Source organism: Juglans microcarpa x Juglans regia, chromosome 1D (assembly GCF_004785595.1).
Source record: "Juglans microcarpa x Juglans regia isolate MS1-56 chromosome 1D, Jm3101_v1.0, whole genome shotgun sequence".
NCBI classification, from domain to species: domain Eukaryota; kingdom Viridiplantae; phylum Streptophyta; class Magnoliopsida; order Fagales; family Juglandaceae; genus Juglans; species Juglans microcarpa x Juglans regia.
The window spans coordinates 39,693,320-39,706,178 of NC_054594.1; the positions used below are offsets into that span (position 1 = coordinate 39,693,320).

Here is a 12,859-nt window from a genome sequence, read left to right on the forward strand (position 1 = left end):
GTTAGCATCCACCCAGAAACAACTAGAGAGAGAGAGAGAGAGATAGTAATGTTATTGAGTGTGTTTGACGTTTTTTATGGCCTCCTGAAGAAGGGGAGATGGGAGTGGGTCACTGGGCATTGCAGAAAAGAGTGAGGAGAGATTCTATTGAAGTTACAAAATGAAGGTTAGGAATGAGTTTTGAGAAATTCCGAATGCAACACGTTGATGATGGTGATGGTGATTTTTCGTTTCCCTTTCTCTCTCTTTATTTTTATTTTTTTATTCGTTTTTCTTCTGCAAGTATTTTTTAGGTATTTTCTTGAATTTGAGGATGATTGTAGATCTGATATTCAGAACATTTGAGGATGATTGTAGACCTGAGATTCAAATCATATACAGAGATTTTGTAAATCGAAGTTCAGGAAGCAAATTGTTTATTGTTTTTATTTTTTATTTTTTATATGGCCGTATGAGTTCGATCTGATTTTATTTTGTTCGGGTCGGGTTAGTTTAGCGCCTTAAAGAATAGTATTCGGGTCATATAGGGCACAAACCCGATTGTACCAAGTTGGGTTGCAGGGCTATTTTGTTGTTGTCTATTCTTCGAGTCTTCTAGGTTCTTTCGGAGCACAATTGTTAGGTAAATACTTTGAAATAGGTAAGTTTTGTGCAAATTTTTTATAAAAAAATTATCATACTAATAATTAATAACTTTTTTAACAAAATTTTAAAATTAAGTTTATTTTTTTATAAAAATTTGTGTAAAATTTATTTATTTAAAGAGTTTTATTATGCATCAGTCACTATTTACTTTACACTCCATACCTGACAAATTTTCTTTATTTTTATAGGATATGGGATGTATGTAGTAAATAGTGACCATGAGAAATAATTATTTTTTATCCATCCATTATATTAAAAGATATTATAAATAAAATAATACAAAACATTCTTCATCTGTAAATGTTATGTAAACTGTGACTATTTAATTTTTATTCTTATAAAATATTATATTTTTAAAATATAGAAGTCGTGAATTAATCGTTTCAACGAGACTATAAGACGATAGGAAGGATGATTTCTCAAATTCAAAAATAAATTAATAGAATCATAAAAGGTAAGATTTCACGTGAATGATAGCGTTTGATGTATTGACTACAGAGTTTGGCCGACGAATCTAATAGGAAGCATTCGCAAGCAGGGTGGGCGGAAAGGGGGAGACGTCGTGAGCCTGAGCCACATGGAATCCGAGTCCATAGAAAAACCAGAGCCAACCGGCTGGGCTTCCAAAGCGTGGGCTCTACTCTCGGCTGTACGGAGCCAGTCACCGCTCATCCAATGCATAACCAACTTCGTCTCCATGGATCTGATGGCCAACACACTCCTATCCGCCGGGGCGTCGCCGGCGATGATCCACTCCATCGTTGAGATCCCGGACTTCACCCCTCACGCCAACGCGCTCTGCATCAACGTGGGCACGCTCTCCCCCGACTGGCTACCCGCCATGAAGGCCGCAGCCGAGTTGACCTGCAGGACCGGAAAGCCTTGGGTTCTCGACCCGGTCGCTGCCGGGGCTTCTGGTTTCCGGTTAAGGGCTTGTTTGGAGCTCGTGGAGCTTAAACCTACCGTTATCCGAGGAAATGCGTCCGAGGTTATTGCGCTCTCCAAGGCCTCTGTTGGACCCACGAAGGTAATAAAGTTTATTCATTTACTGATTACCAAGGTTTTTGAATACTATGACGATATTGTTTCTGGGTGTTTGAAGGTTTATCGCAATCTTGGGTCATCAAGGCAGTCTTTAATAAAGTTTATTCATTTACTGATTACCAAGGTTTTTGAATACTATGACGATATTGTTTCTGGGTGTCTGAAGGTTTATCGCAATCTTGGGTCATCAAGGCAGTCTTCAACTAACTTCATCGCGTAATTCATAGCTGTTTGATTCATTTTTTTGTAACTCTATAACCTAGTTATGGTTTTCAAAGGGTGTAGACAGCTCGCACGAGTCCACTGATGCAGTGGATGCAGCGAAGTCATTGTCTAAAGCAAGCGGTGCCATAGTTGCGGTGTCTGGAGCTGTTGACATTATTACAGATGGGGAGTTGGTTGTTGGTGCGCACAATGGAGTGGCTATGATGCAAAGAATTACAGCAACTGGATGTTCTGTCACTGCTCTCATTGCTGCCTTTGTTGCTGTTGATCCTTCACATGCTTTTGAAGCAACAGCTTCGGCACTATCCGTATTTGGGATTGCTGGTGAGATGGGAATGAAGATGGCCAATGGTCCAGCTTCATTGCGAATGCATATGATCGATTCACTCCATGGGCTTGATGAGGCTGATGTGCTTTCTCGCGTTAACATAACCGGCTACCGATAAAAAAAAAAAAAAAATTGATACATGAGAGCTGTATGTATGGTATGTGCATGGAACCCCTATATTGAGCATGATAATAACATATCAATCGGTTGGCTTGTCAGCTACTGCACATTTTTCTTTTCATTTGGAACTGCAGTTGCTGAGTTACTTTTCGTTCGTATAGTATCTGCATTTTGTTACCCTTGCAACTACATTTTCTCTTTTTATTTCCCTTGTACAGTGGAAAAAAAATTAAAAACCTTAATCTTTGAGCATTTATACGAATAGTTCTGTGTGTGTTTGAATTGTGAAGCTTTTATAAATTACCTTTTTTCCGATTATATGGTTGTCATTGATGTGTCGTGCCTCTAGTTATGGTGTGATTAAAACCCAAGAAGAGATTTTCTTCCCATGTGTCCCCTTAAGAAACATAAGATTTGATGGAAAATCAACTTATATCATCCTATAATCATGCTTTTGACCGTCTCAAGTTCATGCTCTTACAATCCATAGAAAGAAGAAACGTTAATTCAAACTTTAGTAGAGTAAAAACTTGCCATTAACTGTCAGGTTATGTCGATATATCTCGTGGGAAGATATATATGTGTGATGTAGTTCAAAGCACAATGCGTGTAAATGATTTAAGATAGTGGTTATAACTCTCACCCTAGCTTCTGAATGCAATTACCATTAGGAAGTCATTCAAAAAACAATAGGAAAAAGTCTAATTAGAAAATCATTTTTTTTTTGAACAAATTGCTTATGCTTCAGCTTTTCATTGCATCCTTCTACTGATGTATTAGTTGTTGGTGGCAATATTACATCTTGCATATGGAACCATCGAGATTCTACTTTAATGGTATCCCTTGGGAATCAAGTAACAAGACATCCCCTTTCATATGCCATCACCATAAGCAGAACACTTTAGAAGACAAGTACACGAGATATATAGAATTATCAACAATCTCGACTTTCAGTGGATACAATAAAAGATACTAAACAATTCCATATCCATTTCCACACAAACAAACTGGCATATAGTTTAACGAAACATTCTCAATATTTCAGATGGACAGTGATCCTTAGCAATGTCTCGGCACCATCTGTGACATGTTGACCTGAAGGTATGAGTGATCGTACTTCTGCAACCCCATAAGCACTCTTAAACTTGCCTGTCCCTCCTGTCACTGACAAATATGATACAGTACTCCCAATTTTGTATACTCCATAGAAGTTGAGGTTGTCATTATATTCCCCTCCTTCAATCATAGCCGTAAATGCCATCATCTGGCTGGTTCCATCTGCAGAGCTTGCCACGTAAACTCCTTGAGCTTTCCCCAATGTTTGTGACCCCAAATCTGGACTGGAGGTTAATATGTCATCGATGACTGTAATTGTTCCGAAGCCTAGCCCCAACCCATCAGGTCCAAGTTGGGTCTGAGGTAGATTTTGATTGTTTGTGCTTCCTGCAAAAGTGGTGCCAGCTAAGCCGGTTCCTAGTGGGAGACCATTGACACCATTGACGGTTGGAAGTGCACCATTTGCGTTGGGGATGGCAACCCCGCTTGGAGGTATAAACCCTATCTGCTTCGCAAATGGCACCTGACCATTGTAGATATTACCTAGCAAGCCAGTGATTGGCCTAGCTGTAGGGTTACTGCCCCCAAGAATGTCGTGCATGTATAGCTCAAGGATTGGTTCTTCTTTGGTGGCTGCTGCAGGATCAACTGCATCAATGTTGCTTACCATGTGCACAGTTGCAATTAGTATTAGGATGAAAATAGAAGGTGAAAACTGCTTGAACATTTTGAAGTGTGTATATCTGAGGGTTATCAGATCTGTGAGAATTGAAAGATGAAAGATGAAAGATTGATGAGTACTGATAATGCAAGCAGCCTGTGCATCTTGCTTCTTATATACAGAGGGCATAGCCAGCTTAAGATGGAGTTGTTGTAGAATGTGGTGAAGTTGTTGAATCGGTGTTAGTTATGGGAAACTATTTTTATTTAAGGTGTATTAGCTACTGATAAAAAAAATGGCTTTTTATTTAAGTAGTTAACTTTACTTATGAAGTGTAGTATTGACATTGTTATATTTAAGGTGTTCCAGGCATTCGGGGGCTGTACTCATTTGAAATTTTGGATCGAGTCTTTTTCGACTGAAAGCAGTAAAAAGGAGACGGAAAGGCAGTTAGTCTAAAACGATGCTACCGTACGCCTTTTTAATCTGAATTATAATTCATCACCTTGAGCCATTCCAAGCTCCATGTTTTCTACAAGTTCCTTTTGTGAAATATGATCATGCCTGACTTGTGTAGGGATGACAATCGACAATGCTGTCTTGAAAAGGAGGAAATTAAATTATTAAATTACGAAATACATCTCCTTTTGAAACTGTTGAACTTTAAGTTTTTTAAAATCATAATTTAATGGAATAAGTTGTCATGACAAACACTAATTACCCAGCAAATCCTCTCAAGTTTGTCTGTTTGTTTTTTGTACTGTCCTCTTGGAAGCTGGATTGTTGGCATGCACTGCAGAGGTGGGAGATGGGTAGTAGTGATTTTCCTTGACCTCAGTGTGTCGGGTACAACTACACCAAAGCCATGTCGTAACTAATAATTTGGCCAATGAGTACCATGAAAACGTAAGTACACGTACGGTATCCAAATACATAACATGACCTTACAATTCTTGTGCATTTGACAAGCTTCTGCTAAGTTTGTGTCAAAAGGATGTTTAGGATGATGAGGTTGACACTGGATATTGCATCGCATCTTATTCTCAACTAATGCCATTTTTTTGCTTTATTTTCATAACTGTTTAGCTGTCCTTTTATGTTAATTGAAGAATGACATCTGCACAAAGAATGATTACAAGAAGAAATGATAAAGCCAATCATGGCATAGCTGACTCATCTATCTGTTGGACAGGCTCATCATGATCCATGACTTTGTTCTGTATCACAGTTGGGGAGATCAGAGTCCACACTGCATAAAACTTGAGGATTAAAATATACACACACAAGGAAAAGGAGAGAGATGATTCCAAACACTACAAGCAGGTTCCAAATCCTGGGTGTCTCAAATCCTTTCCCAATCTAAATAATAATAATAATAATAACAACGCTCATTTGAACATCCAATTCTTTAGCTGGCATTGGTGGAATTTCTTGGTGGACTTGCCTAATTGTGCAGAGTATGGTCTATTGGTGTTTATATCATCCTTATTGCCTGATTCTAATGCATGCATCAGATACTTGAATAGTTGAGCTTGACTCTGTTATTTCTATGAACTTATCATGCTACCATATAATTGCAATGGGAAACAAATGCCTCGGATCATAAAGAGTTTACCAAAATTTCTGTGTAAGCAATTAGAAGATGACACACACAAGCATGGAAATACTTACAGTATATAGTGGCAGCAAACCACTCATTGACTATTTTCACCCATGTACTTGCCCAGCCAACATCAATGCTCCACCTGATTATTTTAACGTCCATAAGCATATATATGTTTGATATAAAAAGATGCCAAATAGAAAGATTTAAGTCAAAAGAGGCATGAGTTGTCAGGTTCTTACTTTCTGGCCGAGTTATTTAGGTTCCAACTGATGAATAACATCGCAAAATACATGGCTCCCAAGGAGAATACCAGATGGAAAAATCCATACGTGTAAGGAATATCATCTTCCTGTTGAACTTCATCTTTGCGGAACTGGACAATGCAAGAAATTCTCATAATATCTTACTAAATAAACAATGAAATCGTCCTCACTCTTAACAAGTGATTAACTTGGCCCAAGTTCACCATCAAAATGTTTTACATCCATCCTCTGTTAGCTGACAGACAGGAAGGTATGCGGTAAGATATATAAGTCAAATTTGTTTTGTGTTCCAGTTGTTTAATTGATGAGCTTCATGAACTTGGAAACAATACATGATTTCCTGCCTTGTCTCAATGATCGAACAAAATTTTGTCAAGAAAATCTCTTTGCACTGGCTCATGCAAATGATGGAAACCGAGTTGCAGCTGTTTGACCTTTTCTCTTTAATGACATTTCCAGTACACCTTAACTGAAAAGGCTTTACAAAAAAGATACAACTGTTGTCTGACCAGCTGTGAGTAATGACCGAAATTCTCTAGCTTCTTGAAGACCCTGAGGATTGGTAACATCAAATGAAACAGATTTCAACTCACCTGAAATGATTTTGAATCAATCCCGGTGGAAAAGGTTGCCATGACAATTGCACATATTGCTATCAGGAAGCCCTGGAAGGTCGAGATACACATACGAGGAAAAAAATATTGTTTACTAGTTAATTCACATTCCAACTTCTTTGTGCAGCAGTTCATACATGTGTATCTTTTTTGTTTTTTTCGATTAATTAATCAAAAGAGAGGATTTGGTTGTTGGCAACAGCACTCCTTAAAATATAGACTAGTGATTTTTCTTCATGTTTGAAGAAAAAGATAATATTTCAGCAATGATTCAATCATCCGGTATTCTAAGCATGTTTGTGAAATCCGCAAGGATGAGAGATTCCAACAATCACAAAAGAAGACCAAAGAATGATCTTCCATAATGCATACTCGAAAATACAAACAGGGGGGACACTTCATTTATACCAAAAAGTTGTCGACTCTTATGAGAAGGTTGGTTCAATCACTTACAACTATGGTAGTCCAATCACCATTTCCATTCACTGGCTTCTGTGTGTTGCATTTGGAAGTGGCGGGTTCACTGAAAGAGCACATTTGAAAAAAATGATTTCACATAAACAAGTATAAGATCAATAAACATGCTGGAATCATGATCAGAACAGGAGTAGTGGTCTTGAGCCAATGAAAGACCCGATATTTAAATCATAAAAGAGTTAGCAAAATGAAGATAATATTGATAATGACAACAATAATGATATGATAATAATGGAGTAACTCATCATAGAATTCCAGAAATAAACTAGAGTAGCGAGCCATGTCAATAGCCACACACCTTAATGAGAGCAGAAAGACCAAAAGAACATGGAGGAAACAAATATGGAGAGAAACAGGCATGGCACACCTTACGGTGTCGTTATTTCTTAAGTCCAATGTGAATGATTTACAATTAATTAGTTGACTTGCAAAAGAGTAGTGAAAACAGCTAAACAATGCAATCTAGGCATCCAAAACACTTCAAACTATCAAACTCAGTCCTAACCTTCTGATTGCTGACCAACAGAGGAAAACAATGTAAGACGCCATTATCCCTGAAGATAAAAGACCTCGGTTGACCTGTGAAAAGCACATGGATAATGAAATTTTGAATATCAGTCCGGTTTATTCCTAAAGAACCAAGCTGAAAAGGGAACCATTGTAGCCATGATACAGCAATAAACTTTAACTGCTAATAGTAATATGGTTGGAATTGATGATAAATGAACACATAGACTCCCCTACCAAACCAGGCTCAAACTATACTACTAGGGTGATATATATATATATATATATATATATATATATAATGAGATTGTGATATTGTAGGCAAACAAATCCAACAGTAAAATTATAACATCTGAATGTCTAAAAACAGATCTTTAAGCCTTCTAATATTTGAGGAGTCCATTTCCTTCCAACAGGGGTCGTCAAGTTGTCATTCTGTCAACACTGATAGTATTTGGAGAAAGATGATTCAAAATAAGTCTATGTAAAATAGCTCAACTAGCCAATGGGAATCCTAAATTTAATCATGCTTATCTGAGGGTAAAGGAGACATCTCCAGCTAGCATGTTGGCATGTGAAATATGTCACAGGAAATGAACATCAAATAGTCAAAGGCTAGTCACACCAACTAATGCTTGAGAGCAAAGAATGTTTCATAGTCAATATGAAAAACAGCCCAAACTTTCAGGGAATGAAACACAAACAACTTGCTAATCAACCACAAATGAGTACCCTTTCTGGTCTAATAATTTTAAAACCAGAACATGATCTGACAGCTTTGAACTGCAACACTGGAAAATTTTGAAGAGTACTTCAGAAAGAAATTCCTTGAAGGGCATACCTTTGAATGCAAGGATACTACCATCATCACAATTAGCAGAATTGCAGTCCATGTGATGAAAAATATGTTGAGTGTGCACAACAGTCTTTGTGCATATAACGGGTACATTGACACAATTCCACATATGGAAGCAATGTAGAAAATTGTTGACATTAATAACCCAAGGGAGCAGCTGTAAAATGTAAAAGAAGTTATCAGCAATTTCAGTGATAATGTCAAGTACCCACAATTAAAAGGTCAACATCATCCTAGACCTTAATAGGTTAAATTCATTAAAGTAGTATCTTATGTTTTTGGAAATCATTTGCCCTTCTACCAGTACAAAGTATGTTATCATATCTTATACTTGAGATAAACATGTTACTGCAACATGTCATAGACAATCTAAGCACATCCTAAAAGAGATTTGTATATTCTGAATGGTAAGTCCAAATAAACATATCAACGTTTGATTTACATTACTCCTAAGTTGTTTTAATTGATAAGTGAAATGGAACTCTGAAAAGCTTAGTAAGCAACAGAAAGTTTAAACTATCTGAAATAATAATCAAACAAGGAACTGATAACTTGAAAATCCAATAGATAAATAGTTACCACATAAGTTAGATTTTCAACCTTCCCTTAATTTCTTAAACTCAGAGATGGACCCTTGCTTTATTGAACTAAATGCCTATCTGGAATACAATATCACGCATCTGGCCAAGATGGATGTTCTGAAGACACCTATGTAGTCTAGATGTTTGGACTAAGCATTTCAAGCTTTTGATATTGGATGGATACACATAGTGCCTAACACTGACCCCTATGAGATTTAGGGCGGGGAGCAAGAGCTTATACCTTTGCTTCCTTTCCTTATCAGGCATCCAGTAATTATTCCACCAATGGATAAACTGGATAACACTTACAAGTTGTAGGATGAGAAAAATCCTGTAACATGTAAATCAGAACTTAATGTTAGTGATAGTGTACAGTACTCTAAAGATCAACCACATAGAACATGGAGTATGCAAGCAATCTAACAGATCTTTGTCCTTCTATCTGCATCTATCTAATTCTCAGATAGTACGAGGAAAACGAAAACAGATCCAACAAATTGATTTTTTTTTTTTTTTTTTTTTTTTTTTTTTTTTTCCGGTGTTTGAATCACTGGCTTCTCTGAGATCCGTGCAGAAGCAAAAAATGCCAGAAATTCTGTTCCCGTGCGGAAAAATCTAACCATGTTTTCTTCAATTATCTTATCAGACATTTGCCGATTGAGTACTTTAAATTCCAGAAACTTCATTGATCACTGTATCCATCTATGCCTTATTCTTTTAATTTCTATCAAGTTGGCATTGCCTTTTGTGGGTTCCAGTTCCCAAAAACATCAAAATCTTAGAATTTGGTTATATTAAATGGGGTTTAACCAAGAAAAAAATTGCATTTGCACAGTTCCTTATCATAAAAACTAATGTTGTATTAAATGTAAACCCACAAAGTTGCTTCAAGGTACAAGATGGTGCAACTTATGTTAACTCTCAGCACATTTGTGTTGTGCAAAGATGCCTGAAATTCTGGTTTCCCTGAGACTGCAGTAATGGATTAAGGAGAAGTGCTACATTTATAAAGAAATTTCACAAAAGTGAAACTCACAAATTGATGTGACTGAATGTGATACATTAAATCTACTTTGCAGTAAAAAAAGCTTTGCAACCTAATGCACCACAACAAGCCACATCAGTTTATGAATATTACTTTTGTGAACCAAACATTTCTCTGTATTCACTATCTGGTCAATTCATTGAGATAAGGTGCCATAAACATTTGCAGCCCTATATTGAAAAATTTTCTATAGGAACTTTGATTGCTTTAGATAGAAGCATTTAAGAAGAAATTAAAGATTACCCTGCACCAACACGAGCAAATTCACCTGCAAAGAAACAGTGACAAGCTTATTAATTTCTGGCATCTATTCTTCAAGATGGAGAGAGCAAAGAGCCTGAATAGCTTTTAACAAAAGCAAAAGGAATATTCAACTGCATTAGAGACGAATAGGGTCAACATTGGAAGCTTCCATTCTTTACATATATGACTACTGTTAACTTTCTGTGACCATTGTTATTTTGAGGAAAGGAGATAGGATTAGTATGAATCAGATGCAAATATTCATGACTCGCTACTGAACTCAAGGTCAACAAGGTTATTCTGCCCAAAACAAAATCTTCAACGTACCATATAATTGAATAAAATCTGGAGAGAAGAAGAATGGAACTGTCACTGATACAGCAAACAGGAAAAACTTAAACGCCCACCATCTTGAATGCCAGGTATTGCGAACTTCAAACAATTTCCTTGTTTTAGATGTAGTAAGAAACATTAGAAAGAAATATATCTGATACTTTGTGTCAAGGATGCTAATTCATGAAGATTGAAAATGATACAAACAACTAATTACCGTTACAAATCAGTAACAATGCACCACATGGAATCGTGTAATGTTTCATATTATATGTGGAAGTACATTCAAGTGCTATACTATTTATATTTCAAGTCAGACTCGGATATAAAAGGGAAACCGAAACTCTTAAGCCACAGCAACCAGACATTTTGTCTAGCGGAACAGATTGAGTATATATCGATTCTGACATTAAGACAAGCAGTTATGGAAAACCTATCTGAATCTGGCTTTCAAACAGATATCATATTCAAGAGAGCTCTAGGCCAAGCAATCATGATTGGCCAATGAATAAGAGGTTCAAGTACAGTATATATTTATATTGCCACAGTTCTGAATACTCATATTGAAAAACCCTCCTCAAGCACCGTTGAAGAAAGATACAAAACATCCTAAACTCACGCGAAGTACTCCCAGTGTCCGAAAACAATCATGCCCCTCGGTTCCACAAGCTGTTGGGTCTGCAAAAACAAGTTTTATGACAAGCAAGCGCAGTGTAACTGTGTATACCAGGATCTACAGTAACTGCATGTATAATTTTTTTTTTTTTTGGAGAGAGAGAGAGGGAGAGAGCATCGACTTACAGTGTAGCTGAGGTAAAAGCTTTTGCCCATAGTCGCGGACAAACCAAGCCATAAGATTTGTTATCAAGAAGATGGTACCATACGTATAACGGGCTTGCTGTGTCTGTTTCCTTTGTGCTGAGTAGTCAACGTTCTTTTGCTCCAAAGATACTTCTTCCAGAGAGACAACCTCAGTGTTTTCAAGCCTAATATCTACTGCAGTAGCTTCTTGTGCTCCACTCGACACTCTCATTCTGCTCACTCAATCGGTAAAGCAAAATTCCCTAACTTATCAATATCACACCTTTTTTTACACCATATATCTAATGCATCAAAAAATCTACACTGAAAAATTACAAAAAAATACTGCTTCAAAGGAATAAACAATGCATATTTTTCTCCACGAAACAAAAGTAACATTAAATTAAGTCAAATGCTCCAGTTTACCTTCGATAAGTAGAAAATGCATCTCCAAATGGTGATGCGAGAAAGAAAAACAGACACATTTAGCCCAAGAGTTGGTACTTTGTATACAGGAGCCTTCCAGAATTATATGGGAAAGAATATTGACATTTTAGTATATTCTATTTTTTTTTTTTTTTTTTTCCGGATAAGTATACTCAGACAGATCAGAACGGACTTCAAAACAATGCCCAGAAGAGGAAAATGTCCAGTTGCTGGACAGAATCCCAGCAATAATTAGAAGAAGAAAACCAGATGTTGTGAATCGAATGATAATAGTAATGATGATGATATGCTTGATGAATTAATAGAAAAAGGAAGAAAAGGAGCATTTATTGAGGGGTGAGGTTAAAGTTCCAACCTTTCTTTCTCGTTTCTCCAGTGTGGTATGAGGCTTGAAGCACCTGAGCTGCTGAAAGCAGGAAGAATGTGAGTGAAAGAAAACACTTTGGCAACTTCTTATTTCTTACAAGGACTAAGAAGGAAGCTAGCAATTTCCAAAGCAGTTGTTTGAAAGGCTTTCTATAAAGCTCGGAGTATGATATTAAAGTTGCAGCTGCGGTTCATAACCGTTGGATTCCAAGAACCATTTGCCAATGTCTTCTTCTGCGATGCAATGATTCCCCCTCGGAATGGCATGGAGACCTTTGACATTCTTTAATATATAACACGGATATCCCTCTCAGACACACTTTTGACTTTTTCATGAAGCCATTACCTATGTCAATTAACCCCAACACCGAACAAAGTCCAAACAGCTCATTGTCTCCCACTTTTTCTTCTGTTTTCCAACATTTTCTAAACAAGTACGTGCAAACGAGAGGAAATCTAAAATGGTATTGGTAAAGATTACGGGAATCATCTTTCCTAACTAAGAAAATAATAGAAGAAACCAGCTGTAAAGGGAGTATTGCCTTGAGAATTGGAGAAGCTCCATTCTTATTTGGTCCCAATTAAGTACAACCTTTAATTGTTCAACAACTACAAAGCAGCTTCATGTTTATCAGTCAAAC

At 36.9% G+C, this 12,859-nt stretch overlaps 3 protein-coding genes across 5 annotated transcripts; 1 reads left to right on the forward strand and 2 right to left on the reverse strand.

Moving 5' to 3' along the window:
* The first annotated feature begins 1,113 nt into the window (after positions 1-1,113).
* Positions 1,114-5,443, forward strand: LOC121257220 (hydroxyethylthiazole kinase). 3 transcript variants are annotated; one of them, XR_005939178.1, is made up of 4 exons: positions 1,114-1,672; positions 1,968-2,399; positions 3,408-3,910; positions 4,061-4,390. XR_005939178.1 is itself a non-coding variant. In XM_041158167.1 (3 exons), the coding sequence occupies exons 1-2, from the start codon at positions 1,223-1,225 to the stop codon at positions 2,358-2,360; spliced, it is 843 nt and encodes a 280-aa protein (XP_041014101.1). In that variant the 5' UTR covers positions 1,114-1,222; the 3' UTR covers positions 2,361-2,399; positions 5,272-5,443. The 3 variants fall into 3 exon arrangements, 2 of the variants coding, with proteins under 2 accessions (XP_041014101.1, XP_041014095.1); XM_041158167.1 differs by lacking the exons at positions 3,408-3,910; positions 4,061-4,390 and adding an exon at positions 5,272-5,443; XM_041158161.1 differs by having other exon boundaries at positions 3,408-4,390.
* LOC121257236 (dirigent protein 16) lies at positions 3,235-4,145 on the reverse strand. The gene has a single exon (XM_041158184.1). It carries the CDS (start codon positions 4,143-4,145, stop codon positions 3,396-3,398), a length of 750 nt encoding a protein of 249 aa, XP_041014118.1. The 3' UTR covers positions 3,235-3,395.
* On the reverse strand, positions 5,004-12,464 carry LOC121257211 (probable serine incorporator). Its single transcript, XM_041158149.1, has 13 exons — positions 12,208-12,464; positions 11,406-11,638; positions 11,206-11,282; positions 10,599-10,758; positions 10,272-10,296; positions 9,225-9,314; positions 8,388-8,559; positions 7,545-7,618; positions 7,016-7,085; positions 6,542-6,613; positions 5,925-6,058; positions 5,751-5,824; positions 5,004-5,328 (listed from the first exon to the last, which is right to left on the reverse strand). The coding sequence occupies exons 2-13, from the start codon at positions 11,635-11,637 to the stop codon at positions 5,237-5,239; spliced, it is 1,272 nt and encodes a 423-aa protein (XP_041014083.1). The 5' UTR covers position 11,638; positions 12,208-12,464; the 3' UTR covers positions 5,004-5,236.
* Positions 12,465-12,859: the final 395 nt, after the last annotated feature.

What these genes read in the sequence shown, in the direction of transcription:
- LOC121257220 (XM_041158167.1), top strand. Translation starts at nt 1,223, where the DNA reads ATGGAATCCGAGTCCATAGAAAAACCAGAGCCAACCGGCTGGGCTTCC. An exon ending in CCTCTGTTGGACCCACGAAG is followed by an intron (nt 1,673 to 1,967) that starts GTAATAAAGTTT and finishes TGGTTTTCAAAG; the next exon opens with GGTGTAGACAGCTCGCACGA.
- LOC121257236 (XM_041158184.1), bottom strand. Translation starts at nt 4,145, where the DNA reads ATGTTCAAGCAGTTTTCACCTTCTATTTTCATCCTAATACTAATTGCA.
- LOC121257211 (XM_041158149.1), bottom strand. Translation starts at nt 11,637, where the DNA reads ATGAGAGTGTCGAGTGGAGCACAAGAAGCTACTGCAGTAGATATTAGG. An exon ending in TTTGCTCGTGTTGGTGCAGG is followed by an intron (nt 9,315 to 10,271) that starts GTAATCTTTAAT and finishes TACATGTTACAG; the next exon opens with GATTTTTCTCATCCTACAAC. An exon ending in CTAAATAACTCGGCCAGAAA is followed by an intron (nt 5,825 to 5,924) that starts GTAAGAACCTGA and finishes TAAAATAATCAG; the next exon opens with GTGGAGCATTGATGTTGGCT.